This window comes from Protopterus annectens, chromosome 2.part1 (assembly GCF_019279795.1).
Source record: "Protopterus annectens isolate FY-2018-M chromosome 2.part1, PAN1.0, whole genome shotgun sequence".
NCBI lineage: Eukaryota > Metazoa > Chordata > Ceratodontiformes > Protopteridae > Protopterus > Protopterus annectens.
In genome coordinates, this window is record NC_056729.1 from 48,606,955 (window position 1) to 48,633,388 (window position 26,434).

General features: G+C 45.1%; 1 protein-coding gene across 1 annotated transcript in view; it reads right to left on the reverse strand.

Annotated features, from left to right (window-relative positions):
• LOC122793961 overlaps positions 1 to 26,434 on the reverse strand; it is a gene marked incomplete at its 3' end in the record, with an annotated part of 2,396,194 nt that overhangs the window by 1,024,221 nt on the left and 1,345,539 nt on the right. Inside the window, 1 exon segment of the mRNA XM_044062016.1 lies at positions 11,967 to 12,079. Coding sequence (XP_043917951.1) covers positions 11,967 to 12,079 — 113 coding nt within the window.

Sequence of the window (26,434 nt, forward strand, 5' to 3'; positions counted from 1 at the left end):
CCTGTCTGAAGGGGTGGGATTCTTGGCTGTAGTAGCCTTGACATGTTGAGGTCCCTGGGAAAGGATTTCTGGGTCAGCAGTAGGATTCATGAAAAGAAATTTGCGAGTGTTAGGTACTCTGTAGTACCTGCCTCGTTTCCTAGAGGCAGGAGGGTAAAGTGTCAGGAGTAAGACTGGATTCCATAAAAAACATCATCCACAACATCACTGTGTTGAGGCAACTCCAGAAAGTCTCCGAGTCTCTTTTTGGACAGAGGATAGTCTAGGCATTCCCAATGGAAATGCTCTCTTAAGATATGAAAGGTTTCACCAAAAGAAAAACCCTCTGGGGGGGAGGCAGAGGGAATTTATTCATCTGCATCTGAATCCTCATAAGCAGATAAGGCCATGTCTTCAGAATCAGAAATTTCAGTGTCATCGGACTCCTGGTCTGTAGAAGCTGAAGGGGACTGGACTCTGTCTCTTAGCAGGGGAAGGCTGACTTCCCCATATCAGTATAATAAGGTCTTCAGCCATTCTAAGCATTTGTTTTTGTGGCATGGGAGCAGGTGCATGCGGTTTGGTCATCGGTTTTCTAGGCGTAGTGCGTACTCTGGGCCTAAGAAACTCTGTAGTTTTGGTTAAAAAAAAAGTCGGTTTGACTCGAACATTGGTTGAGCAAATAACTGCCTCAGAAGCCAGTGCCTGCTCAGCGGCTCCAGATCCATCCAAGGTACAGACATCCACAGGTTCCATAGTCGAAGAGTCTTGCGACATACTGGACTCCGAATGGGTCTCAGTAGAGGCCTGCAAGTCCATTCAAGCGGGCAACAGGGGCTGCAAAAGCGCTTGAGTACAGACGGACTGGCGACTAGCTTAATGGAAGCGTAGTCGGCAGTTTTGGACCTATGAGGTCTTGTCTATCTTTACGGTTTTTCGGAGTATCGGTAATTGGATGGCTTACCAAAGCCATTTCAGAATACGGAGACAGAGAGCGAAAAAATTTAACAACAGAGAGAGCCCGACTATGAATGGTTCGGGTGTTAAATAAGGTACAAAACAGACAGTGAGGGTCGTCGTGGTCTGGGCCTAGACAGGTGACGCAGTAAGAATGTAAATCTTTGTGAGGTATTTTCTTTCCACAGGCAAGAAAATTGTAACATTTTCTGACATTGGTTAGAGCAAGAAAAAAGGATCCCCAATGGGGTACTGTACTTAGCTTTAGAAGACTTTAGGATTATTAAATTCGTAAACAAAAATTCAGGTAGTGGCCGACCGCCACTTGCAAACTGCTTCTGCTTCGGGCTCCTCGGCAAAAAAAGACTCATGTAATGGCGTCGGCTGCCTGTTTTTATACCCCTGATGACCTGAAGTCAGTCCTGGAGCGACAGCATCCGACACAGAAATACTAAGTCTCTGGTAATCGGGCCGAGTGAGGGCTACCTGCAGGCAGATATAACACAAGTGTGATGACCGCAACAGTGAAACACTAAGAACATCTACAGAGGCTGTAGAAAAAGTATCCAGGACATTCCGAACAGGAGGGGTAGCTGATAGTTTGGGAGACTCCATTTGTAGCAGCTCACAGTACCTCTTTTGAATGTCAGATACCTGGGAACAGTCCAACTTAAAATAGTCCAGCATGCAGGCAATAGTACTTCCAAAAGCACAACTCGTCCAAGGGGGAAGAGGAAGGGATTTTGGAAGAAAAAGCCATGGATTCATCCCCCAATTCCCTAGGCTTTTTAACAAGAGCTGAAGACCAGGAAGAGCAAGGACAGACACTCTTGAGGAGACTTCAAGGCCATTAAAACATTAAACCCTTAGTAAAATCCTGCCAATCAAGTTGGGGATCCTTAACAGGAGATATGCGTTTAATTTTCTGTTTCGTTTTCTGTGGCATGTATGCCCAAAAACCCCTTGGAGGGTCAGACTCTTGGCGAGACTCAACAGTAGTAGCAAGTATTTCCTCCTTCACTAAAATCTGAGAATACCCCTCGGTCCCTGGATATTATCAGCCAAGGTTCCCCCTCAATGTCAGATGCAGAAATTGGAAAAATCTCAGAGGACATGCGAGGATTAGGATCCATGCCAGCCTCCAACAGGGTTGTGGCAGAGGAATCCAAAGCAAGCCCTGGACAGTCTTCAGGCTTTTCACCAGCCTCTAGAGAGATGTCTGGGAAGGCTAGAATGGAACTGAATCGGGCTAAATTGTTGGGCCTTTTTGGCAGACAGTTGACCCTTGGGACTGGAGGATTCCGCCACAGCACCCTGAGCCAACAGCTTAAGTTTTTCATTTTCAAAATATATAGACAAGGAGAGACTACGAAGGGTCTTAGGCACAAACATCTGACAGATAAGATAGAGCCCTTCTTATGATCCGGGGAAGCTCCTAAGTGAAAAAGACAATGGTTGTGACCATCTTTATGGGAATCTGCCTCCCATGCACACATTTCCCCTTTCTAGAGGTCATGAATACAATACCCACATAATACTAAACAAACACAATGGGGCACTTACCTGAAAAACGGCTCGGTAACCAGCACAGCTGAAGGATTTTCACACTGACATTCGATTATGGCATCCACACTGGTGGCAAAGTAGTTCAGTGTGTTTGAATCTATACGTCACCTTTATCCCTTGTCCTGCGCAGGGAGCACACATGATGTATGGCTCCTATTAAGAGCTAAATGTTTTGTTATACCAGCCAGATGCAGGGATGTCCTTGGCAGGAGATCTCTTAGGTGAAGAATACTGCAATAGTGATATGGAAGGACATCTTCCTGGATGAAAGACTGTACGTAGAAACTGTTTAAGTTGGAATACTGAGAGAGGAACACTATCCTGTTTGTAGACAGGAGAGCCCCCAATTCTTCAGAGTCAGAACAGCTCCCAGCAAAGTTACAGTAGTCATAGCCGCTACCTCATCTAGCTCATGTTAGCTGGGATTTTCTGAAGGACTAGGAATAGCCCAACCTTCGGAAAACAATCCACAGCACTACAGCCCTCAATCTCTGATAGGGAAGAAACCTGAGTGAGGCAATCACAGAAATGGACATTTACACCCTTTGACTTGTATTAAAAAAAAAAAAAAAAAATCACTGGAGACATGCATTCTATAAAGACCTTGAGTGCAGCATACGAATTAATGGGCGAAGAAACAGGCAAAGAGCAACTGCCTGAAATCTTACAACAGTCTCATGCGGATATGCAGGCAGGCAATGCTTCACATCCAGGATCATCATTAAGCCTTTTAGGAGGATCACTGAAGCAGCTTTTGTTAAGGTCATCACTCTGTATTTTTGGAATAACAGGTATTTGTTTAGTATTGACAAGTCTAGGATTGGCCTCCAAGGCCCTTTTTCTTAAGACTAAGGAAAGCCTTTAGTAAAATTTTGTTCATTTCTTTGTTCTAGTATCAATTACATGGACCCCCCTGTGCCAGGAGGCTGGCTAACTGTTGGGGCATCAGGTGCAATCACTGCTTGTAGGCTGTCCGAACACCAAGGAGCACACATTCTTAGAGTCTGTTGGCTGTAGCCTAGCCTTATGACTAGTAAGACTAGCATATCCTAAGTGTTTTCTCATTGGTCCTCAAACACAGAGATAACCTGACTCATTTTTTTTCTGGAAGGCAAGGGGGTAAGGTGTGGAAGAGTCATAGCTGTTGCATGTTGGGGCCTAAAACACCACCCCACCCTCGGTAGGTCTACCGCTGGAGTCAGTCTGCCATGTGTTATGGAATCTGCTCTTTTGACCTGTTTGCTCTCCTTTGCTCTGTTTGACAGAAAAAAGAAAACTAATTTGGATAATTCTCAACATTATCTGGGTGGTGACCAAAAAAGGTCTTTGACAGATTGCATAGTGTTCTCCTTTTCCTCTAGTTTTCAGAGCACCTTTTCAGCAGGGAACATGGACAGAAGCTCCTTATCTAATGGGACATCAAGAAGCGCTGCCTGAACATGCTCTGGAAGGGACTGGTCCCCTCAGCCACTCACGTCTCCTCACTACAGATCCTGTAGCAACTGCAATGTACAATGGATTGACTGCATTATAGCTACACTTCACTGAGTGCCTCAATATAAACATGAAGACTGCCTAACCCAATAATCTTCTCCTTAAGGCTCTTGCCCTGGATTCTCTGTCTTCTGTCTCAACTGCTTATAGATAGACTTCTGGTATTTGAAAATATGAAACTGGCAGTTGAGAGCCTAATGGCCAGGGTAGCTGAGGTGCATGCTTTCTTTCCTAATCAGTTGGGAATTTTCCTCTCATTAGCTGTTCATACAGCAAAGATAGTAAGATAGTATTCAGACTGGATGCGAGGTTCTGCATGGCAGAAAATCTCACAACTTAGTACTGCAAACAGCGACTATGATGAATATGTCATTCTCCACAAAGACACATCTCAAGGACCCCAAAGCTTGGACTGCCACAGAAATGATGGCCCTCCCCCCACCATGTGCAACTCCCTAGCTTCTCTAAAGAACAAAGCCAGGCAACACATACTCATGAAGGGCAGAGGCCTGTGAAAAGCCAGGTGCTAACACACACATCCAAAATTTGTAAATGTCAGGCACAAGAACTGAACAAGCTGTTAATCTCGGATACCTGGGCAACCTTGGCAACACTGTGTGCCTCCTCTTTAACCCACGTCATACAGTCTGAATGAGCTGAGGGGAGGCCTTAGGAAAAGCAACTTCAGCCTCCAAGCATGCTTGAACTACAATTAAATGACTCAAGAGGCTAATTCCATGAAAAGGAAGAGCAGGGAAAAAAAAAAAAGGCAGCAAAGCAGTGAAAACACCATGGGATGAAACTACCAGGGTTGTAACTACAGAGGGTACTTCCGTCCAGGTCTCAAGCACCCCACAGACACAGGGCACTGGAAAAGAATCTAACCCCTGCCAATAATGGCTGATCTCTGCCCAAGTGCTATTTTCATCTTGGGTAATATAAAGAGTGAAAACCCGGTCAGCTTTATTTTATGCAGTACTACTCTCATTCTAGGTGTTACACAATTCAGAAAACCCAACAGTGTCACTTATTACATGCAGTACCACTGCCATTTTGGGTGTTTACTGCCCAGCTTCACTTATCCCACAATACCATCATAATTGGAGATAATGTACAAAAAATGAAAATCAGGTTCATACATACTTTCTAGGTATGCAGTCCATTAAAAATCAGTTTCATGCACATCTTCTAGGTATGCAGACCATTAAGGAGCCAGACGCTACTTCCCAATTGCTCCAAAGCACTGTCTGGTTAAGTGACTTGCTCAAGGTCACACAGGAGGATAATGAAGGTTGAAGAGTCAAACCCTGCACCCTTGGTACAGGAAGCAACACATTAACAACGCAGAGCTTTAAAGTTTGGGTTTGTCTCCAGGGCTAAATGGCATATTAACATAGCAGCAAAATTCATTGTCCAACAAATCCATGTTCTTCCCCTCACCTACTCAACCAATTTAGTCCTTTAGTGTCCATCAGGATCCTACAATAAATATACAAAATCTACAAGGAGGTGTCCTCCTAAATCTTACTCAAAGTCTTGCTACATTTTCTTATTCAGGGTGGTTCCCTAAAACAAAAAGTACAGTTTTGTACCTGCCATAAATGTAGATGTTCGAGTGCTAATACAGCTGCAGTAATCACAGATGGGTTCTCTGCCGTCAGGCGGTCCCTCGGTCGGCCGAATTCCAAAGTCTTGGTCCGGCGTCGGTTGTCGAAGCTTTCTCTTCTGAGGTCAGTGAGGCCAGAGTATATAAGACACAGCAGACGCCATGTTCTTCAGTCTTTCTTGCCCCAGATGTCAGGTGCCCCCAGAAGGAAGGCAATACATAAATTATGCTTATATGTGTAAACATGCAATGCAATATAATCCAAAATCAGTGGTAGCAAGCAAATAGACCATAGAAGGATAACCCAGTCAGGTTGTATGAAGGGGTTGTTAGGCCCCATGCCTTTACCAAGAGGGGAAGGAGGGAGGGAAACCTGTACTGCAGCTGTATTAGCACTCGAACATCTACATTTATGGTAGGTACAAAACTGTACTATGTTCATCGTGCATACAGCTGCAGTAATCACAGATGGGTAGAGTCCCAAAGCTACGCACAGGGTGGTAGGTACTAGGAGGAACTGGGTTGAGCCAGAATGCCCTGCAAAACAGCAGTGGCAAAGCCTGCTCTGGTTCTGGAATATAAAGGCAGGTGGTAGTGTTTTGTGAAGGTATGTACAGAACTCCAAGTGGCTGCCTCCAGAATATCTTTGGTAGGAACTCCTCTGAGGAAGGCTGTAGAGGTAGCTGTGGTCCTGGTGGAGTGTGATCTGATACCTGTAGGAACAGATTTCCCATGATAGGAATAACAAAATCGTATGCAGTGGCCTATCCACTTTGAAATAGTCTGCTTGGAAACTGGCTTCCCTTGAGCCCCTACAGCATAGGACACAGAGTTGTTCTGACTTCCTGAAGGCCTTTGTTCTGTCCAAATAGTAATGTAGCTGCCTATGGATGTCTAAAGAATGTAGCAGCCTTTCCCCTTTGTTTTGAAGATTGGGGTAGAAGGTAGGAAGGTGTATGGCTTGATTTAAAGCTACCCTGGATACCACTTTAGGCATAAATGATGGGTTGGTATGAAGGGAAACCCTGTCCTGATGGAAAATGAGAAAGGGCTGCACCGCCATGGGGGCCTGTAGTTCCGAAACTCTACGAGCTGAAGTGATAGCCAGAAGGAAGGCAGTTTTCCAGGACAAATATTGCAAATCTGTTGAGGCAGCTGGTTCAAAAGGAGGCAATGTTAATTTTTTTAGTATATAATTAAGATCCCAGGCTGGTATTGGTTGTTTCCTTGGTGGTCTGATATTCTTAGCCCCTCTGAGGAACTGTCGTAAGAGTGGGTGAGAAAATAAAGGAGGATCCGTGTTGTATTCTGCAGAAATGGCTGAGGCATGGATTTTTATGGAAGAAAATTAAAGTCCACTATTCAGCAGCTCAGCTAGATACTGTAGTACCTGAGGCAAGTTCAGTTTTCTAGAGTCCTGGCCTTTTTTCTCATTCCAAGAACAAAACCGCTTCCATTTTGCGGAGTAAGCTTTTCTAGTAGATGGTCTTCTGGCCTCCAAAATGACATCCTGCACCTCCTTGGAGAGCAGGGTCTGTTGTTGTGTTAAGGAATTTTCCATGCAGCGAGATTGAGTGTTTTCAGCTGACTGTGGAGAGTTTTGTAGCTGTGCTGAGTCAGCAGAAGAGGCATTAGAGGCAGGGACCAGGGAGGAGTATGTGTTAGGCTCCTCAGCAGTGGGTACCAGTGTTGCCGTGGCCAGTCTGGAGCAATCAGTATCATCTCCGGTCTGTCTGCTCTTGCTTTCAAAAGTACCTTGGGCAGAAGAGGCAGAGGTGGGAATGCGTAAACTGCCCATGCTGTCCAACTGAATGAAAGTGCGTCCACTCTCCAGGCCTTTGGATGAAAGGTCCTTGAACAAAACGTTTCCAATTGATGATTCCTGTGGGAGGCAAAAAGATCTATGTCTGGCCTCCCCCACACTTGGGTTATTTCTGTAAACACCTGAGGATGTAACTTCCATTCGTGTGGATCTGTCATATTTCTGCTTAATTTGTCTGCCAGCGTGTTTTCCAACCCTGGCAGGTACTGGGCTTGAAGTTCGATTTGCCATTCGAGCCAAGTTCCAAAGAGTCATGGCTAGTCTGCACAAGGGGTAGGAATGTGTCCCTCCTTGTTTGTTTATGTACCACATTACTGTGGTGTTGTCTGTTCTGATCAGTAATTGCCCTGGATGCAGGAAGTCCTTGAAAGCTGTAATTGCATTTATTACTGCTAGCATTTCTTTTTGATTGATGTGAAGGTGCTTTTCTTTTTGGGACCATTTGCCCTGGATGCACCTGTCCGTCAAGTGCGCCCCCTATGCGTAATCTGAGGTGTCTGTTGTGATAACTTGCTTTGCTTGAGGCTTGCAGAATGGGAGGCCTGTGCTTGACATGCTTGGGCCCACCATAGAAATTCCTTTTGCAAACATGGGATTATTGGTATTATTGTTTCCAAACTGTGACTGTGTTGAGACCATAGGTTTTTTAGGTACCATTGAAGTTTCCTCATATGCAGCTTTGCACATGGGATTAAAAGAATGCAAGATGTCATGAATCCCAGAGCCTGCAGGATTTTCCTTGCAGTAAGCCTGGTACTTTTTGTTAGTATTTTGAAGTAATGAGATAGTTACCCCTGTTTTTCTGGCATAAGATAGGCCATCTGGGTGTTTGTGTCCAAGTTGGCACCCAGGAAAGTTATTTTCTGAGATGGTGTTAGCCTCGATTTCTCTTTGTTGATTGTGTATCCCAGAGAATGCAATAACCGTGTCACATATGCCAGATGTTCCATAAGTATGTGTTTGCTGTCCGCTTGGATCAGGCAGTCGTCCAAATAAGGGTAAATTTGTATCCCTTGAAGTCTGCAGTAGGTAATCACTGATGCCAGGCACTTTGTGAATACTCTGGGCGCAGTAGATAAGCCAAAGGGCAATGCATAGAATTGATAGTGGATTGAACCTGCAAGAAATCTGAGGTATCTTCTGCAGCTTTGTCTGATTGGGACATGCAGGTATGCCTCCTTGAGTTCCAATATTACCAGCCAAAACTCCTTGCCCAGCATGGGAAGAAGTTGCTGTAATGTGAGCATCTTGAATTTTGGTACGAGTAGAAATGTGTTTAGGATGGATAAGTCCAAAATGGGTCTCCAGTCGGTTCCTTTCCTTGGTACCAGAAAAAGTTTTGAATAAAAACCTTGACCTTGTTCGTGAGTAGGTACCTGTTGAATAGCTCTCATGCTTATGAGCTTTGAAATTTGTAGTTGTGCCTCTGCCCTTTGATTCTGTGGCAGGTTTGGCATGCCTCTCATTTTTGGAAGAATGTGAAAATGAAATTTGTAGCCCCTGTTTATAATGTCCAGGATCCATTTGTCTTTTGTGACAATATGCCAATTGGCTGCAAATAATGCTAGCTTTCCTCCCAAAGGTGCTGCCAGCTGAGACGTGCTTGGCATGGAAATGAGGGAGTCATTGGGTTTGCTTCCTGTATTGTTGTGCACTGTCCTCGCCACCTCTTGGTGCTGGAGTTTGCCATTGTCATCCTCTATATGATCCTTGTGATTGCCCTCTGCCCCTTGTGCGTCTGTATCTACCTCTTTGGGGCTTGTCAGTGGCTGGAAAGGACCAGTTTTTTGAAGGCCAATTTCTGCTAAAACGTGGTGGTTGGACCTGTAAAAAGGCTTTGACAGTTTGCATAGATTTGGCTTTTTCTTCCATTTTCCGTAATATCTCCTCAGCATTAGTACCAAACAGCACATCCTTTTGTAAAGGAGCATCTAGAAGTTTAGCTTTGACATGATCAGGCAAGTTTTGTTCTCTAAGCCAGGCATGTCTGCGAATGACTGATCCTGTAGCAGCCGCTCTACTTGTAGCCTGTAGGGCATCATAACCACATTGTAAAGTGTGTTTACCCACTTGCTCTGCACTATGCATCATATCCTGTAACTCCTTTAAATCTGGTTGTTCAGGTTGAGACATTTTATTCCTTAATTGTGATAACAGGAACTGTTGATATTTAAGCATATGAAACTGACAATTTAAGGCCCTCATGGCTAGGGTGGCCGAGGTATATACCCTTTTTACCCCACCTTTCTAAAGATCTTGACTCCCTTTCTGCAGGAAGTGGATTCTTGGCAGTGGAGGCCTTCAATCCCTTGGGGCCTTGTGAAATGGTTTCAGGGTCAGCATTATTGCTTTTGAAGAGAAATTGGTGAGAGTTGGGTACTCTGTAATACCTATCAGGTTTGACTGGTCCAGGAGGCAGAGAATCCGGGTTAAGGCAAGCCTCCGAATAAACATCATCAAGTATGTCCAAAACAGGGGGTATCGCCAGAGGTCTGTGTTGAGGTAACAAAAGAAATTCCCTAAGCCTTTTCTTGGAATCTGAAAAGTCTTGGCCTTCCCAATGGAAGTGTTCCCTCAAGGTGTGCAAGGTTTCACCAAAGGAAAAATCCTCAGGAGGAGATACAGAAGGGATGGACTGTTCTGCATCCGAATCCTCAAAAGGGGAGTAAGAGTGTTCCTCTGCATCAGAATGTTCTGATAAAATGGATCCCTGATCAGAAGAGGGAGAATCTTCCTCCACTCTGGGTCTCTTGTCTGGAGGGGGTTGAGAACCTCTGATAAGAGTTATTAAATCCTCAGCCATTTTTAAGCATCTGTTTTTTTAGGCATGGGACCTGGAGAAGGGCCCTGTGCAACAGGCCTCTTGGGGTGCCTGGCTGCTTTGGATTTAGTAAAGGCCTTAATAGAAAAAGAAGATGAGGGTCTAAAGACACCATGGGTGGAGGTGGACCTGTCCACATTAGTAGGCTCAACATTAGCAAAGGCTTCGGTGGTTGTAGTCTGGGAAAGGGCCGAGGTCCCAGCGGTCTCGGGTACAGAGGACACCGCCAAAGGAGTGTCGTCGGTAGTCAGGGACTGCAAACGCGTCTCGCTGAGAACCGGACCACGTGTAGCCTGTTTTGGCGTGGGGACCGCGGGCCTCGCGTGTCGGTCCTTTTCCTTGCGTTTTTTGGACAAACCGGTAGTCGGAGTGTCCGACGACATTTTATAATCAAAAGCTTTACCAAAATAGTGTTGGGCGAACTCCGCCCGACGCTTAATAGTGCGTTTATTGAAGGTAGCGCAAAAGCGACAGCCCGAGACATTGTGGTCTGGGCTTAAACAAGGTATGCAGAGGGAATGGAAATCCTTATGCGGTATTTGCTTCCCACAAGAAATACAATTATTAACTTTTTCTGACATCGGTCTGAGGCAAGAAAAGTTTCCCCAACGGAGTACTTGGCTTTAATGAAGACTTCGGTTTCCAAAATTTTCGTAATTCAGGAGCTGGCCGACCGGCACTTGCGAAATGCTTCTGCTTCGGGCACCGCACGGCAAAAAAGACTGAAGAACATGGCGTCGGCTGTGTCTTGTATACTCTGGCCTCACTGACGTCAGAAGAGAAAGCGACACCGGACCAAGACTTTGGAATTCGGCCGACCGAGGGACCGCCTGACGGCAGAGAACCCATCTGTGATTACTGCAGCTGTATGCACGATGAACATCTGTGTACACTACTCAAGGGTGCCTTAATGTTCCATACATGCAGAAAGACTGCAGTACTCCATAGTATCTGTCAGTCAGGAATGCAAGACAGTTATCAGATTAAAATAGCTACTTAAGACTTTATGGTGTTTTGGAGACGGTGAGTCTCTCTAACTCAAAAGTTCTTCAAATATAGAACTTCTTTTCATTAGAGATTATGCTAAACTTGCTCGATTTTTTTTAATGCAGTCCTCAAGCAGTACCTGCCTATAGTATCAAGCATGAAAGTATGATCTGCACCTCTTCTTTCCATGTACACACTTTGGCTGCACATACAGGTTCATAGGAGGTTACTAGGCTCGTGGCCCTAGAGCCTTTACAAGCCTAATAATGTTAATCTTAAATTGCTTCATATGTCCTTGGTTAGATGGACATAACTTGCACAGCGAGTCTATGATAAACATTGACTAACCCCGCCCATGAGGGACATGGGTGTCACGCCAGGGTGAATATGCAGTCTCCCATCCATTTGTCCAGATTCCACTTGAATAGGGTCAGTACTACAGCATACTGCAATTTTAAATGCTATGCTATACAGAGAATCGGTTTTCTGATGAGTAACAAAGATCAATACACTGACCAATGTGTGCTTCTTACCTTTAAATTGTACTTACTTTTTAATGTATTAAATAAATTGGCTGAGCTTGAACTTGGTCAACACTAATCAGTGCACTAATCTGGTAAACAAATATAATTACATATATTGATGAAGCCTTGTCTCCAGAGTCTCATCTGTAAACAGTCAGTCTGGGCATGCCTGGTTATCAACCAAATTCAGATTTAAAAGAATGAACTTACCAGCTCTGTACATGTTCAAGAATCAGAGGAGATCCCCCAATTTCACCAGAATAAACCACAGTACTGCAAAATTTGTTCTGTACAGCCTGCTGTGAACATGTTTTTCCACAGAACTGCAATGTTAAAGAAACAGTACCTCAGTTAAACTTAGCATTACCAAATACATCAACTAACCACAAAGTTAAAGTAATTAAATGCTGTGAGAACACCTCCATTAACTAAAAATTAAAATGGTACTTTGCCAAAGTCATCTAAAAGACATTATAACAAACAAATTCCAAACATTTAAGTGTAAACACAAAGACTGATAAAATGTATTGATAATAAACTGAGATTAGATGCATTCTTTTAGAACAAATATAGTTATATGGTGAAATGAGACACATTTCTTTATATCTTAAATACTCAACATGGATGCATCCTCTTCAGTATTACGTGATGCAGAAGAGAATTCCTGCTTTAACATTAAGGTTTAAACTAGTAAAACAAAAAAAATTCTGGCCAATGTTATTTCAGGATAGGCAAATCACAAACTCCGTTGTAGGTTTATATCTTCTTATTCCAAAGTTACTATTACTATAGGTTAGGGCTTCACAGTCGCTTTTGACTGCCCTTATATCATTTTAAATAATTCACCGTCATTAAGCAATAGTACATGCACATTCAGGTGGTTAATACTACATGTCAGTTTACACCCGTTACCAAATTTACAGAGATTCTGCTTCAATTACACAGAAACTCGTGCTGCATAGTCAGATTTTTGGAGTAATCTTATGCAGTTCTATATCAGTGTGGTGTGGCATACTTCAGAGAAACTAAGACAATTCGGTAATAAAGAAGCACTGCAAGAATATAGCAGAAATTAAAAGCCCATCAGAACAACATTTTTAGAGTGCTAGAATTCTTGTAGTGAATCAAAGCAGGAAATGTCTTGTGTGGCACAAACAGTAGTGGCAGGACTGAAGCAGACATTAACAGCACTTTAAGATGCCAAGAAACTGTTCATTTTACAACATGACACTACGCATCCTACAGAAATTAAACTTAGCTGATAAAGTGCTACTGGCTGACTAATCAACAACATAGTTTTTCTGACCTTTGACTGTTTTATACTTGTACTTAAATTTTAGTTTAATATTTTTAAGATGGTTAAATGTTAATAAATGGAAGTGTTCATAGTTGTGTGCTAGGCTAACTACCACTACAGCCTGAGTCTAGCCATGCATCCCAAATTTCTGGTATCCTTGAGTTTAAGCAGGGGCTAGGGATACTAAACATTTACAAGCAGAGGTTTGGGAGACTAACCATTTACAGGCTGCTCGTGCCCATTAGCAACACAGATGCCAAACCAGGGATGAATTTCCTGTTCCCCACTCAATTGTTCAAGTTGCACACAAACTGGGTAAAGGAAGAAACTGTTTCATATGGAAGGGGTAGTCTCTGGAATACATAGCTGTCTCTCCAGCAGATTCTATTTATATCACAGCCAAAGTTTAGTCTTTAGAATGGGTAATCCTAGTGCTGCTTTTTTTGCAGACATGCAGGTGGTCCATCAGAGTGGGATCTGACAGTGCCTTGTATGCCAGGCATAGATCTCCCCTTAAAAGTCTGTAGCAGACAAAATACATAGTAGGGCTTTGAGGTGGTCTGCATAGGGCATGTTACTTTCACCCTGTACAACATCAAATGATTTCCTCACTACTGTAGACATGTGATGTCCAAAGGGTACATTACTGTCTGTATGTGTCCCCAGGTTCCTGACTACTGGTTTGACTCATGGGGATGTGCTATTAATATGACAGTTACTAGAGGTTGATGCCTTCTTGAAGGAAACTATTACGCAATTCTTAACATTTAATTTTAGTCCATGGCTCCGACAAGTTATTTGTCTGTCAGCTCTTCCTGTAAAACAGTGTTGGTGGAAGATTCTACTACTGCTCCTAACTTGTAATCATCTGGAAATTTGGTCAGCCAGAGGCCCTTGACATTGGTATTTACTTCTCTGATGTAAAAGCCAAACAGAAGCAGTCCCATGACTGATCTCTGAGGGACTCCACTGGTGACTGGCCTTTTTGTAACAGTGCACTCCCAATTCTAACCTCCTGGAACCTGCCTGTGAGCTAGATGGCTATCCACCAGGTGACATGCGGGTCTGTACATAAACTCTTGAGTTTATCTACACTGCTAGAGAGTGTGTGTGTGTGGTATTGTGTCAAATATTTGGTCAGGTCTAGGTAGGCAGTGTGAACAGTTCTGCCCTCACCCATTGCTTTGGTGTTGTCTTTTGGCTTTTCCCGGTTAGGGGTCGCCACAGTGGAACTCCGGTCCACTAATGATTGGCAGTAGATTTTCACGAACGCCGAGGTGCCAGCTCGATGTTCAACCATCAATGAAGGCACGCCCCATTACGCATGTATTTCGAATGCCCACCAAACCGCGGAGAGGACATGCAGACTCCACACAGAAGGCACTCCCCGCACTCCAGCCGAGAATCGAACTGGAGAACCTCTTGCTGTGTGGCAACAACGCTACCACTGCACCACCGCGGAAGTCGTGGCCTTCTCAAAAAAGTCCACCAGTTTGAGTAAACCTACCCTTGACAAAACAAAACTGGTTTGGGGCCAGTGTCTGGAGGTTTCCTGTGTCATTACTGATCATTTCGATGACGACTTTTCATGGCTTCGCATATGTGAATAGTGAGACTTGTAGGTCTGTAGATAGCCACCACTGCACAGAGGTATGACTGTTTTCCATTTGTTAGGCACGGAGCCTGTTTGGTGGTTGCAGTTAAACAGCAACTGCAAAGGGCCTGACTGATCATATTTCATGCTATTTAGAAGGCATCCTGGGATAGTGTCTGGGCCCATCAATGCAGTGTTTTTAACCTTAGAGAGAGCATTGAGGACCTGTTCCTAACTGACAGTAGTAAGAGGAGGAGGAGCAGGAGTTGGATTTCATGGTATTTCCCGAGAGGAAATTGAGGGCAAGACTGGGTAAAGTTAAAGCTGAATTTGTCTGCCAACAGGATTGCTATATCTTCTAGCTCAGTGTAGGTGGCTCCATTAGTAATGAGCTCTGCACACAACTGTGTATTGCCTTTAAAGATGCAAACATAGCTAAAGAAAGCCTTGTGAATGGTATTTGGCCTGGTAGGCCATATTTAACTCAAATTTGTCTTTGGAAGACTATTGCTCCTCTGAGTCGGTTGTTTAGTTTGACAGTGCTTTCATCCTGCTGTGTGCTACACCTATTTTTTGCCAAGATTTTCTTCATTTGGTTATAGAGCCTACTGATGCTCTGATTCAAAGTGTCTTGTTTTTTTGGTTGGCTTACTGAGCACCTCTGTCCATTTATGTTGAGAAAAAGTTGAAACCTGTATTTGAACTATTTCTTACGGTTCTACATGACACAAGATTTTTTTTTAACTTGTATATGTGACCGTTTGCCCAGTATGAGTCAACAAGACAGGGATCTTTTCATCTGTCTAGACGTGAATTCTTATTTACTACTGTTCCTAATGACTCATGTCTTGAATTTGTAGATAAATATTTGAGAAAACAAAGCAATTAAACATCTGGAACTATATATAACATTATCAGTCTTTTAGAATTAATTCTAGAGAACATCTCTGTTTAAAGATCAATACTATATTCAAACATCAGGAGTGGGTATGGGTACTCCCCTGTGCCAACTTCTATGCAAATATAATAATGGCATACTGGGAGGAAAAGTAACTTTTGAAACATTCTATCTTTAATCGCTATATGGCTTACTACAAGCAATCTGCTCATGACATTGTGTCATATGGACATGTACCCCTGAGATACTGAATTATTTTATTTGCATTTGACCACCACTTTTTTGCATTTTTCAATGGAACATTCATAGGATACAATTACTGTTCTGGATATTAAATTAGAAAGAGGAAAAAATGGATTTACTACTAGCCAATTTCATAGAAAGTCCTGTTGCAAAAATGCACTTGTTGACAAAACTAGTATGCATCCTGGATATACTTTTAAAAATATTGTGAAGGGCCAAACCACACAGAGGTCTACAATAACTAGTGATGACAGAATGTTTAATGTGTTAACGTCCTTTATGGATGAATTGGTATCTAAAAAATACAAGACAAGAAATTGTGTGAATAGTTTGAGTTCTGAAGGGGTTGACAGGCATAATAATGGGCATCCTTATTGTTCAGACAGAATAACATGCAACCATCTTTAAACAATTCTCGTACTGACTCCGTTCATAATAGAGATGGGTTATGTTTGACCATCTTTTCGGATATAGTTAACATCCAAGATATTATGAAGTGAAATTAGCATATTTTGACAGTGGATGAAAAGATGAAATAAAGGAAGGTTGTGTAAAATCTTACCATAACCACAGATGCCCTTCTGTTCTATGCTGCAGTATTCTACATGTGGATTTATCCTTCTTCCTTCCAGTTTGTCCGGCCGGCCAGGATTCCAGAGAGTCAGTCCCTCTAGGTGCATCGGATGTCTGATATGGCTGCAGGAACGTGAGCCATAAAAGTGACATCTGCACGCACCAGCCCTCAGAATAGAGAAAGCCCCAGTCGGAGCCAGTTCTAATAAAGCACAGGCCGTCCAGTGTCACCCAGGAGAGCAAGTGCAACCTGACGAGAGGAAAGGGGGGAGGGAAGGAATACTGCAACATGGAAGAGAAGGGCATCTATGGCTATGGTAAGATTTTACACAACTTTCCTATGTCCTTCTATTCCAGTGTTGCAGTATTCTACATATGGGTGAGTACCAAAGATCACAGAATTGGGTGGTGGTCTGGAAGAAGTTTCCAGGAATCCGTGAAGGATAGCCCTGGCAAACCCCGCCCTGGCCCTAGAGATGTGATCCAGCTTGTAATGCTTGGTGAAAGTGTGCACTAAGGACCAAGTAGCTGCCTCAAGGATCGAGCTGGTATCCAAGTCCCTTAAAGAAGACTCCAGTAGAGACCATAGCTCTGGTGGAGTGGGCTTTAATATTGCCCTGTAAAGTTTTCCCATGGTACCAGTAAGAGAAGGAAATGGCCCTGGAAATCCATGACGAAATGGTCTGTTTGGTCAATGCTTTCCCCAGGGCTCTGGGGTGGAAGGAGACAAACAGTTGGTCAGATTTCCTAACTGTCTTGGTTTTGTGCAGATAAAACCTAAGCTGTCTGTGTACATGTAGGAAGTAAAGTACTCTCTCATTATCCTCCTGTGGATTGGGAAAAAGGTGGGCAGGTGTATGGCCTGGTTTAGAGATGGGTCATGCACTACCTTGGGGGTGAAAAACGGGTTAGTTCTAAAAGTAAGCCTATCAAGACGCAAGACCAGAAAAGGTGGTGTAGTCACCAGAGCTTGCAGCTCTGAGACCCTCCTGGCTGAGGTCAGAGCCACCAATAAAAACAGTTTTCCATGTGCAAAATTTTAGGGAGGCTGTACTTGCTGGCTCAAAGGGAGCTAGTGTGAATATTTCTAGTACACAGTTAAGATCCCAGCGAGAAGGGGACAGTTTTCTGGGAGGTCTCAGGTTAAGTACCCCTTTGAGAAGAGTTTTGGTAGGAAGTTTGGATGCTACGGGTGGATCCAGAGGGAGGCAGGCAGAAATTGCAGACAAGTGTGCTTTTAAAAGATGAGTAGGCCAGGCCTGTCTGCAATAGTTCACACAGTTAAGACAGGATAAGAGGGATGTTGGTTTCCAGTGGGTCCAAATGTCTTTTGCGACACAAAATAGAAAACTTTTTCCACTTTGAGAGATCGGATTTTCTTGTGTTGAGCTTCCTGCAGGACATGTAGCATGTTCCAGTTATACAGGTGTCTAAAGGGGATCAGAATCCCATCAACTACAGGGTGAGGAGTAGGGACTGCCACTGTGGGTGTATCTGTGACCCCTTGTGCTATGTGAGCAGGTCCACTGAGGAGGGTAACTTGTGGTGATTGCCTTAGACAAATGAAAGAGAAGGGGGAACCAGTGCTGTCTTGGCCAGTAGGGAGTTACCAGCAAGATTTCTGGTAAGTCCAGCTGAATTTTCAGCAGCACCTTTTGAATTAAGGGGGGGGGGGGCATACAGAAATGTCCCCTTCCAGAACATTGAGATGGCATCAGTTGCCAGTGCCTTAGGGACGGGTGCTCTGGTGCAGAAACCAGGAAGTTGCCTGGTTATGGAGAAGGCAAACAGGTATATTTGAGGTGTACCCCCGCCTGTGGCCCAGATCCAGGAAAACATCTCTTTGAAGCATACATTCGTGGTTGTTTGAGATGGTCCTGCTTATATAATCTGCCTGGGAGTTGTGCAGGGATGGTATTGTAAGCTGCCTGTAGAGTAATTCCCTGTGAGGTGGCCAGTTCCCACACCTGCAGAGCTAGTCTGCATAGGAGGTAGGATTTGGTCCCTCACTATTTGCCGAGATACCACAGGACCGTGGTGTTGACCGTGAATATCTTGAGAGGGCCTTGCTTTAGGTAGGGCTAGAAGGCTTGCAGAGCAAGGATTGCCCTCTTCTCTCTGACATTTATGGGCTCTAGTTTGTGTGAGTCTGTCCACAAACCCTGCACTTGTCTTTGTCCTAGTGTTGCCCCGCATCCCAGATCTGAAGTGTCTGTATGCAAGATGGGGGGGGGGGTGTTTGTAGGAGGAGGCCTGAGTTCTTGGCCACCTGAGCCATCCACCAATGAATTTCCTGTTTCAAGCAGGGAAAAAGGAGGACCCTGAACTCCAGGGGATGGGAGTGCAGAGTCCATACTGACCAAAGATACCACCGCAGTTTCCTCATGTGCAGTCTTGCTAAGGGCAGCATGGGTATGGTGGCTGCCATATAACCCAGAAGTCTCAGGAACTGCCTTGCTATCAGTTCTGATGATTGAAGGGTGGTAAGTGGTCTGTCAAGGACAGCACCTTGTTTGGTGGCAGGAAGGCCTTCATCAGGTCTGTCCGGATTCTGCAACCCAGGAAAACAATGTCCTGTGAGGGCTCCAGGTGAGATTTTGGGAAACTGATTTGAAATCCTAGAGACTGCAAGAGGGACAGAAGAGCCTGAGTGTGAAGGAGAGTCTTCTGATTGCCTGAAGTAGCAGGTTGTCTAGGTAAGGGGATATTTAGATACCATTTGTCCTGCAGCAAGCGATGACTGGATCCAGACATTTTGTGAATACCCTGGGTGTAGTGGAAAACCCGAAGGGCAAGACACAGAATTGAAAATGGGATGAGCCTGCCAAAAACCTCAGGTATTTCCTAAAAGTGGGCTTTATTAGTATGTGCAGATAAGTGCCCTTTATATGTCCAGGGTTGCCATGAAACCTTGGGGTAGGAGGAGGGGGAAGAGGGTGGAGAGAATGAGCATCCTGAAAGTAGGAGCTTTTAGGAAAGGGTTGAGGCGAGAGAGATCTAGTATAGGTCTTCATGGCCCATACTTTCTGGGGACCAGAAAGATTCTGAAGAAGAATCCTCTTTCGTTTGTTTCTATAGGTACTGGTTCGATAGTGTCTTGCACCAGCAGAGTCTGCAGTACCGGATGTAAGAGGGGTAAGCTGACTGGTGGGTAGCTGTGGAGTGCCTAAACTTACTGGGGGGGGAGGGGGGGTGTCATCCAGATCATTAAAGTAATCTGTTCTGGATGATGGACAAAACTCATTTATCTAAGGTAATGTGGAACCATACAGTGAGACAAAGAGATGGGCAGACAGGGGTAGGGATGTGGGAGGGGTGGGAAATGAGGTTGGCAGGTAGTCAGACACTACCTGCCCTATCTTGCAAGGGAAGCTTCTGGCTGGAGGATGGGGAAGTTCTAGCTGGAGGGGGCCGTCTTCTAGAGGGGGTCTCCTGGGCCTGGAGGGAAGCCACAGGCCGAGAAGGTTTTCTGATGAATTGTGTCCTAGCAGGATAGTTCCTATAGAACTTCGGGACGGGCGAGACTAGCAGGTGTTTGAGGTCCTGCAATTCTTTGCCTTTTTGTTGTAGGGACTTGGAAGAGGTCAGCCATCTTTCTGCCAAACAGGGTAGAGTGGTCCAAAGGGGCGTCAATAAGCTTAGCCATGAAGTAGTCAGTGAGGGGCTGAAGGTGTAACCAAGAGCATCTCAAAGCAGAATCGGATGCTGCTTACCTAACTGAGGCTTCAGCTGCATCATAACTGCATCATATGGAGTTGTCTATTCACCTGAGAGGCAAGTGCTAGCAGGGAGGACAGAGAAGCTTTGACTGCACAGTCTGGGATGTCAGCTAATTCCTTAATGGCTTTGTCCAGCAGGGTTAAGGAATACTTGGTCATGCGAGTCTGGTACTTTGTGGCGCTGAATGACAGGGTGGCCAAAGGGGATTTTCTTCCCCAGCCATTTCATTGTCTTGCTGTCCCTGTCAGCTGGAAGAATGGCTGTAGTTAGGAGCAGTTTGGAAGCCCTATCCGTGGAAATGGAGATAGTGGCTGGGTCAGCCTGTGGGCACTTAAGCAGAAATGTTTGCTTCAGGGATCTTGTACAGTCTGTCTGCCCTGCGTGGGGCTGGAGGTTGGGAGTCAGGGTTGATGGATGCAGAGAAAAAGGCATCCAGGATGCCGGCAGAATAGGAGGGATAGCAGAAGGACTGGGGGAATCTATCTGTATGAGGTCATAAAACCTCTTGAGCACTTCAGTCATGTCGGTGGATTACCACTTAAAGTGGTCTTTCATTTTGCTGATAGTTTCCCCAAAAGTTACATCCTCCACTGGGGAGCCAGACTCAATGGAGCCTTCCACTGGTAATCCATATCCCAGGGGGGAGGAGATTTGTGAAGAGTAGGAGAGGGAATCTTCAAAGGAGTCAGAGTTTTCCTCTTCCAGTTCTTCCACCCTCCTTGCAAGTAACTGAAGCTTGAGGTCTAGGGCTTAAGAGGGGAGGAGCAATGCTAGGGCTTCTTGTAGTAGCAAGATGTAGGGCCATAAAGGCATTAAATACGCTTTGGCTGGAAGGCTTACCAATTAGGCATGCTTTCAGTTGGAGGGGAGAGATGTTTTACAGTTTGTTTTTTCTTTAGAGGCCTAGCTGGCATCCAAGTAGGAGAAGGCCTAGAGTCAGACGTAGGGGATGGCGTCGGCAGAATCTGATGGGGCCACAGCGTGCACTGGTTCGCCCCAGAGTCTAAGGCAGACCTCCACGCACGTGCCGTCCGCTCAGGATTGTGCGGCCTCCTCATAGGTACTCGCTTTATCCTGACTGGAGGAAGCCAATTCGTCAGCCAGGCTGTCGGCCACAGGCTGAGGTATGGGCTGTAGAGGTGCAGCAGAAGAACTAGGCCAGAAGGTCTTGGCCCTCTTTTTAGGCAGGTATGACAGGGAGCTAGATGCAGCTTCCATCCCTAACACAATTTGTTTTAACCGCTGGTTCTTTAGATAAAGGTTTAGAGCATGCAAACGGTGACACAAGGTCTTTGGTACGAACGCCTAACAAATTGGGTAAGGAACACTACCACAAGAACTGCCCTAACAAAAAAGGCACTGGTCGTGGGTGTCTTTGTGGGGAATATGCCAGCCACACTTACACTTGCCCTTTCCAGATGACATACACAGACTATAGATACAAAACAGAAGAACTGAAAGAACCACCAATGGGGTACTTATCTGATTTTCTTAATCCGATGTTTGCGAGTAGCAAGAGCACCTGGAGTACAACTGGCGGCTGAAAGGATCTGAGGGCCCACGTTCCTGCAGCCATGTTGGACGTCTGACACACCTAGAGGGACTGGGAATCTTTGGAATCCTGGCTGGACGAGCTGGAAGGAAGAAGGGTAAACCCACATGCAGAATACTGCAACATTGGAACAGAAGGACAGCTGGTAGGCAAGTACTCCCTTCCTTCAGTTTTAAGAATGGTAAAAGATTGAAATGTATGCTTTGTTATGACTGGACCACCAAAAGAATTAATTCTTGTAGAGAAGGGACTTTTAGCTGTAAATCCTGCTCAGCCTGCCCTTATATTAACAGAAACATTTTCAGATATCCTATTACTAATAAAGGATATAGGATGTCCTTCTATTCCAATGTTGCAGTATTCATTTGGTATGGGATTTTCTGCCTTAGACGATCTGACTTCGGCTCCTATACAAAAGCTTTCATCTGGCTGCTGTAGGTGCATGGGACGTCACACGTAGGATCATAAACTAGGGACCATAAATGTGACGTCGGCACGCACAGACCTCAGAACTTTTCAGCTGCAGACGTCTAGACTTCTATCATTCAGCTCCTACTAACGATTTCGGAAAGATAAGTACCCCGTTGGGGTTTTTTGTTTTCTTTTATCATTGCTTGTGCTTGGTTTGCTGTAGTTCTTGGCCGATATCAGCTAAAAAAGGCAAATGTAATTGCGGCCAGCAGATACCTCACAAAGATTCCCAAGACAAGTGCATATTTTTTCTAGGTAGGGAAAAACAACCTAGAGTCGTGTTCCATTTGTAAGCCCTTCATGCCCAAGATGCTTCATAGTAGTTTGGCCACATTAAATTTATATCTTGAGAACCAACATCTGAAATGACCAGCCCTTAGGATGGACCCCAAATCTGTCGACCAACCCGAAGTGCCCCGGAAGGCCAAAGTTTCCAGGTCTATTCTTACTGCCACTCCACTATCAGACATCCCACCAGCTTCTGATATAGGGGCCGAGGGACACCTAATTTCGCAGTCAGCTTCGATGGCTCCCACCAAGGAAGACGTTTCTGCAGCCACAAAACGCATGTCCGTGGAGACCAGACCAAGAGGAGGATCTAAGAGATGGTCTTACTCCAAACCAACCCCCCCCCCCTCCAAACAGCCCTTTCCTGACAGAGGAGGCCCCTCATCAGCATGACTGGCTTCGATGGCTCCCACCAAGGAAGACGTTTCTGCAGCCACAAAATGCATGTCCGTGGAGACTATTCAGCCGTCAGTACCAACTGATGTTGAGGGGGAACCTCTTGTTGGACAACCGACCGAGTCCTTTCCTACTGCAGGCAGGCCTTCAATACCTAGGCCATCCCCGAAGCCTACTCCTTCCAAGAAAATACAGAAGACTAAACATATTACTCCTCCTCCTGAAGTACAGCCAGATTGGCAGTCTTTCACAAATTCTCTTATGCAGGCCTTCATGGCCCTTCGGCCCACAAGCCCTGCTCCTTCTACCATCCATGTGCGCAGCCCTCCCCAGCCTCTGCCTCTCTTCCCCAACATCAAGCTACTCAAGAGGGAGAACAGCAATACCAGCATGAATCCTACTCAGAGGAATCGGTCTCTTATGCGTCTCAAATTGCTTCCCCTGTTGACTACTATTCCCCAGATTAAGACTCCATTGAAGGGGACTCCCCCTCCTGAAGATTTAACTTTTGGGGAGACTAACTAAACTGGAGTACTTCAAGTGGGACACTATCCTTGACTGACACCCAGAATAGATGCTTTGAATTACTGCACCTGGAATCTCCCTCTCCTTCAGCAATACCTCCTGTGCTCCCAGCCTTCCTGGACACATTCAATTTTGTCTGTAAGAACCCAGAGTCTTAGCTCCCAGCCCCTAAAAGATCAGAAAGGTTTTATAAGGTGCCTGACGACCAAAACTTCCTGGTAAAATCTCCAATGGCAGATCCCGCTGTCACTGCTGTGGCTCCTGACCATCTAGACAGGTACCTTCGGACTCTCTCCTACCCACAGGTAAGGACAGTAAAACCATGAATAGACTGGGCAAAAAAGTGTATACTTCCTCCACCTTGGCTTTCAGAGCTATTAATTACCAAACACACATGGAAAAATACGCTCTGGGCCTAGTGTCCCAGGCTTCTACCCTGCTAGCCTCTACACCTGACTGTTCTAAGTCTGATACTGCATCAAAACTGTCCCTAGCCACCCAAGTAGCAAGACACTCTATCAGGTGTAGTCATGATGCAGCAGAAGCCTCGGCCAGGTCTGCAGTTTCTGCATCTGCCCTACGAAGATATTCTTGGCTACATCTACAACCTCTTCCACAGGATTTCAAATCCAAAATTATGGATGTTCCACTGGACCACAATCTACTTTCTGGCAAAAATTCAGCTGAGCTCTTCAAAAACTTGCAAGAGAAAAGCAGAGTTGAAAGACAAATGTTTGCTAGTGTCCCCCTTCCCTAAGTACTACTGGAATTATCCTTCAAAAACTTCCTTTGTCAGGAAGATGCCTTCTACTACTCATCCCTTCTCCTCCAGACCAAGAGGAGGATCTAAGAGATGGTCTTACTCCAAACCAACCCCCCCCCCCTCCAAACAGCTCTTTCCTGACAGAGGAGGCCCCTCATCAGCATGACTGGCTTGCCCACCTTCTCTCGTCTGCCCACTTACTCCACAGCCTCCCCCTTTTGGAAAACCATCACTTCAGACCAATGAGTCCTTTACATCATTCAAAGAGGTTTCTTCCCATCTTGAAAGGAAAAAAACAAGGCCAAAAACATTTCCCTTCCACCAAAAAAACAGCTCCACCTATTCCCACAGTTTGCAGGAGCTCCTCTCCCTAGGAACTACAGAACCAGTCCCTGTGGGCCAGGAAGGAATAGGACTCTATTCTCGTCTATTCCTAGTCCCAAAAAAATGATGGTCCCTGGAGACCCATACTAGACCTATTCTACCTAAATCAGTTCCTAAAAGTTCCATCCTTCAGGATGCATTCTCTGCAAACCCTCCTTCACCTGATACCACCCCAAGCCTTTATGGTCACTCTGGACTTAAAGGAAGCTCATCTCCACATCCCTATCATGTCCCCCCCCCCCCCAGAAAATTCCTGAGATTTACTGCTATTTCCTCACATTTTTAATTTACAGCCTTGCCCTTTGGCTTATCTACTGCTCCAAGAGTATTCACAAAAAGCCTGGCTCCTGCCACTGCATTTTGCAAACCAAGAGCAACCAAATATACCCTTACCTGGATGACATTCTCCTTCGAGGGAATCAGAAACCATGCTCAAATGTCAACTAAAATTCACCATGACCATTCTGCACAACTTGGGAGTTCCACCCTAAACCTTCCCAAACCCTCTCTGCACCCATAGAAGGAAAAAGTTTTTCTGGGATGCAGGATCAGATCAGATTTGATGAGATCCTACCTCCCATAGGACAAAGTGCAGACTCTCTCAACTCACTTCCAAGACGTGTATCCCACCTTTCTGCAAGGCAGTTTCTACAAATTCTGGGACTCATGGCAGCCACTATCCCCATGCTTCCTCTAGCCAGACTGCACATGAAAAAATTTCAATGGCACTTAAAGAATGTATGGTCTCAGCATCAACACTCCCTAGACAAACTAATCCCCTTTCTGGCCCGTCTAAAGTCAGCATTGAGGTGGTGGATCTAACAAATCCTCCGCAACTAAGGCATCCCCCTACACAATCCATGCACAAGGATGTATCAGATCTAGGGTGGGGGGCGACTAAGGGATTACAGGGTTCAATAAACTTGGACCCCTGCCCTTCAAAAACAACACATCAATGTCAGGGAGATGACTGCAGTCTTGCCGGCCCTTCAGGCCTTCCTTCCCATTCTTCAACCAGACCTTCACATTCCTACACACACAGTCATGTGGTACCTGAACAAAAGTACAGTTTTGTACCCATCATAAATGTAGATGTTAGAGTGCTCACACTGGGGCAGTCATCACACTTGGGTTATCCTGCCGTCAGGCAGTCCAGCAGTCGGCCAGAGTTCCAAAGTCTTGGTCCGGCGTCGGTTGCTGTCGCTTCTTCTCCGACGTCAGTGCGCCAGGGGTATATAATATGTATCAGACGCCATTTTCTTCAGTTTTTCTTGCCCCAGATGTCAGTTGCCCCCAAGTCGGTAGGTAATACATATTGCTAATCAAAAATATAAAATAAAAACAATACCTTCAGTACCAGAAAATACACCCAAAGGTTGTATAGGATAGAAAGGTATAGATAAGTCCAGCTAGTTCAGAGGGGATGGAGGGAGGGTAACCTGGACTACAGCAGTGTGAACACTCGAACATCTACATTTATGGTAGGTACAAAACTGTACTATGTTCATCGTGTTACACTGCTGCAGTCATCACACTTGGGTTGAATCCCAAAGCTAAGGTTGGGTGGCTGGTCTATAAAGAGTTAGGATTGGCTATGAGGCCCTGCAGAACTGCAGTGGCAAATCCTGCTCTGGATTTAGAGTAAAGAGGCAGGTGATAATGCTTGGTGAAGGTGGGCACTGAACTCCAAGTTGCAGCCTCCAAAATTTCCTTGGTAGGTACTCCTCTGAGAAAGGCTGTTGAAGTGGCTGTTGCCCTGGTGAAATGAGGCCTAATGTTATTAGGGACTGATTTTCCATGCTGTGTGTGTAGCAGTACCAAATACAATGTCCTAGCCATTTGGATATAGTCTGCTTTGAGATAAGCCTTGCCTTGTGATCCTGCACTATATGCTACAAACAGTTGCTCAGTTTTCCTGAAAGCTTTTGTTTTGTCCAAGTAGAAGCGTAGCTGTCTGTGTATGTCCAAAGAATG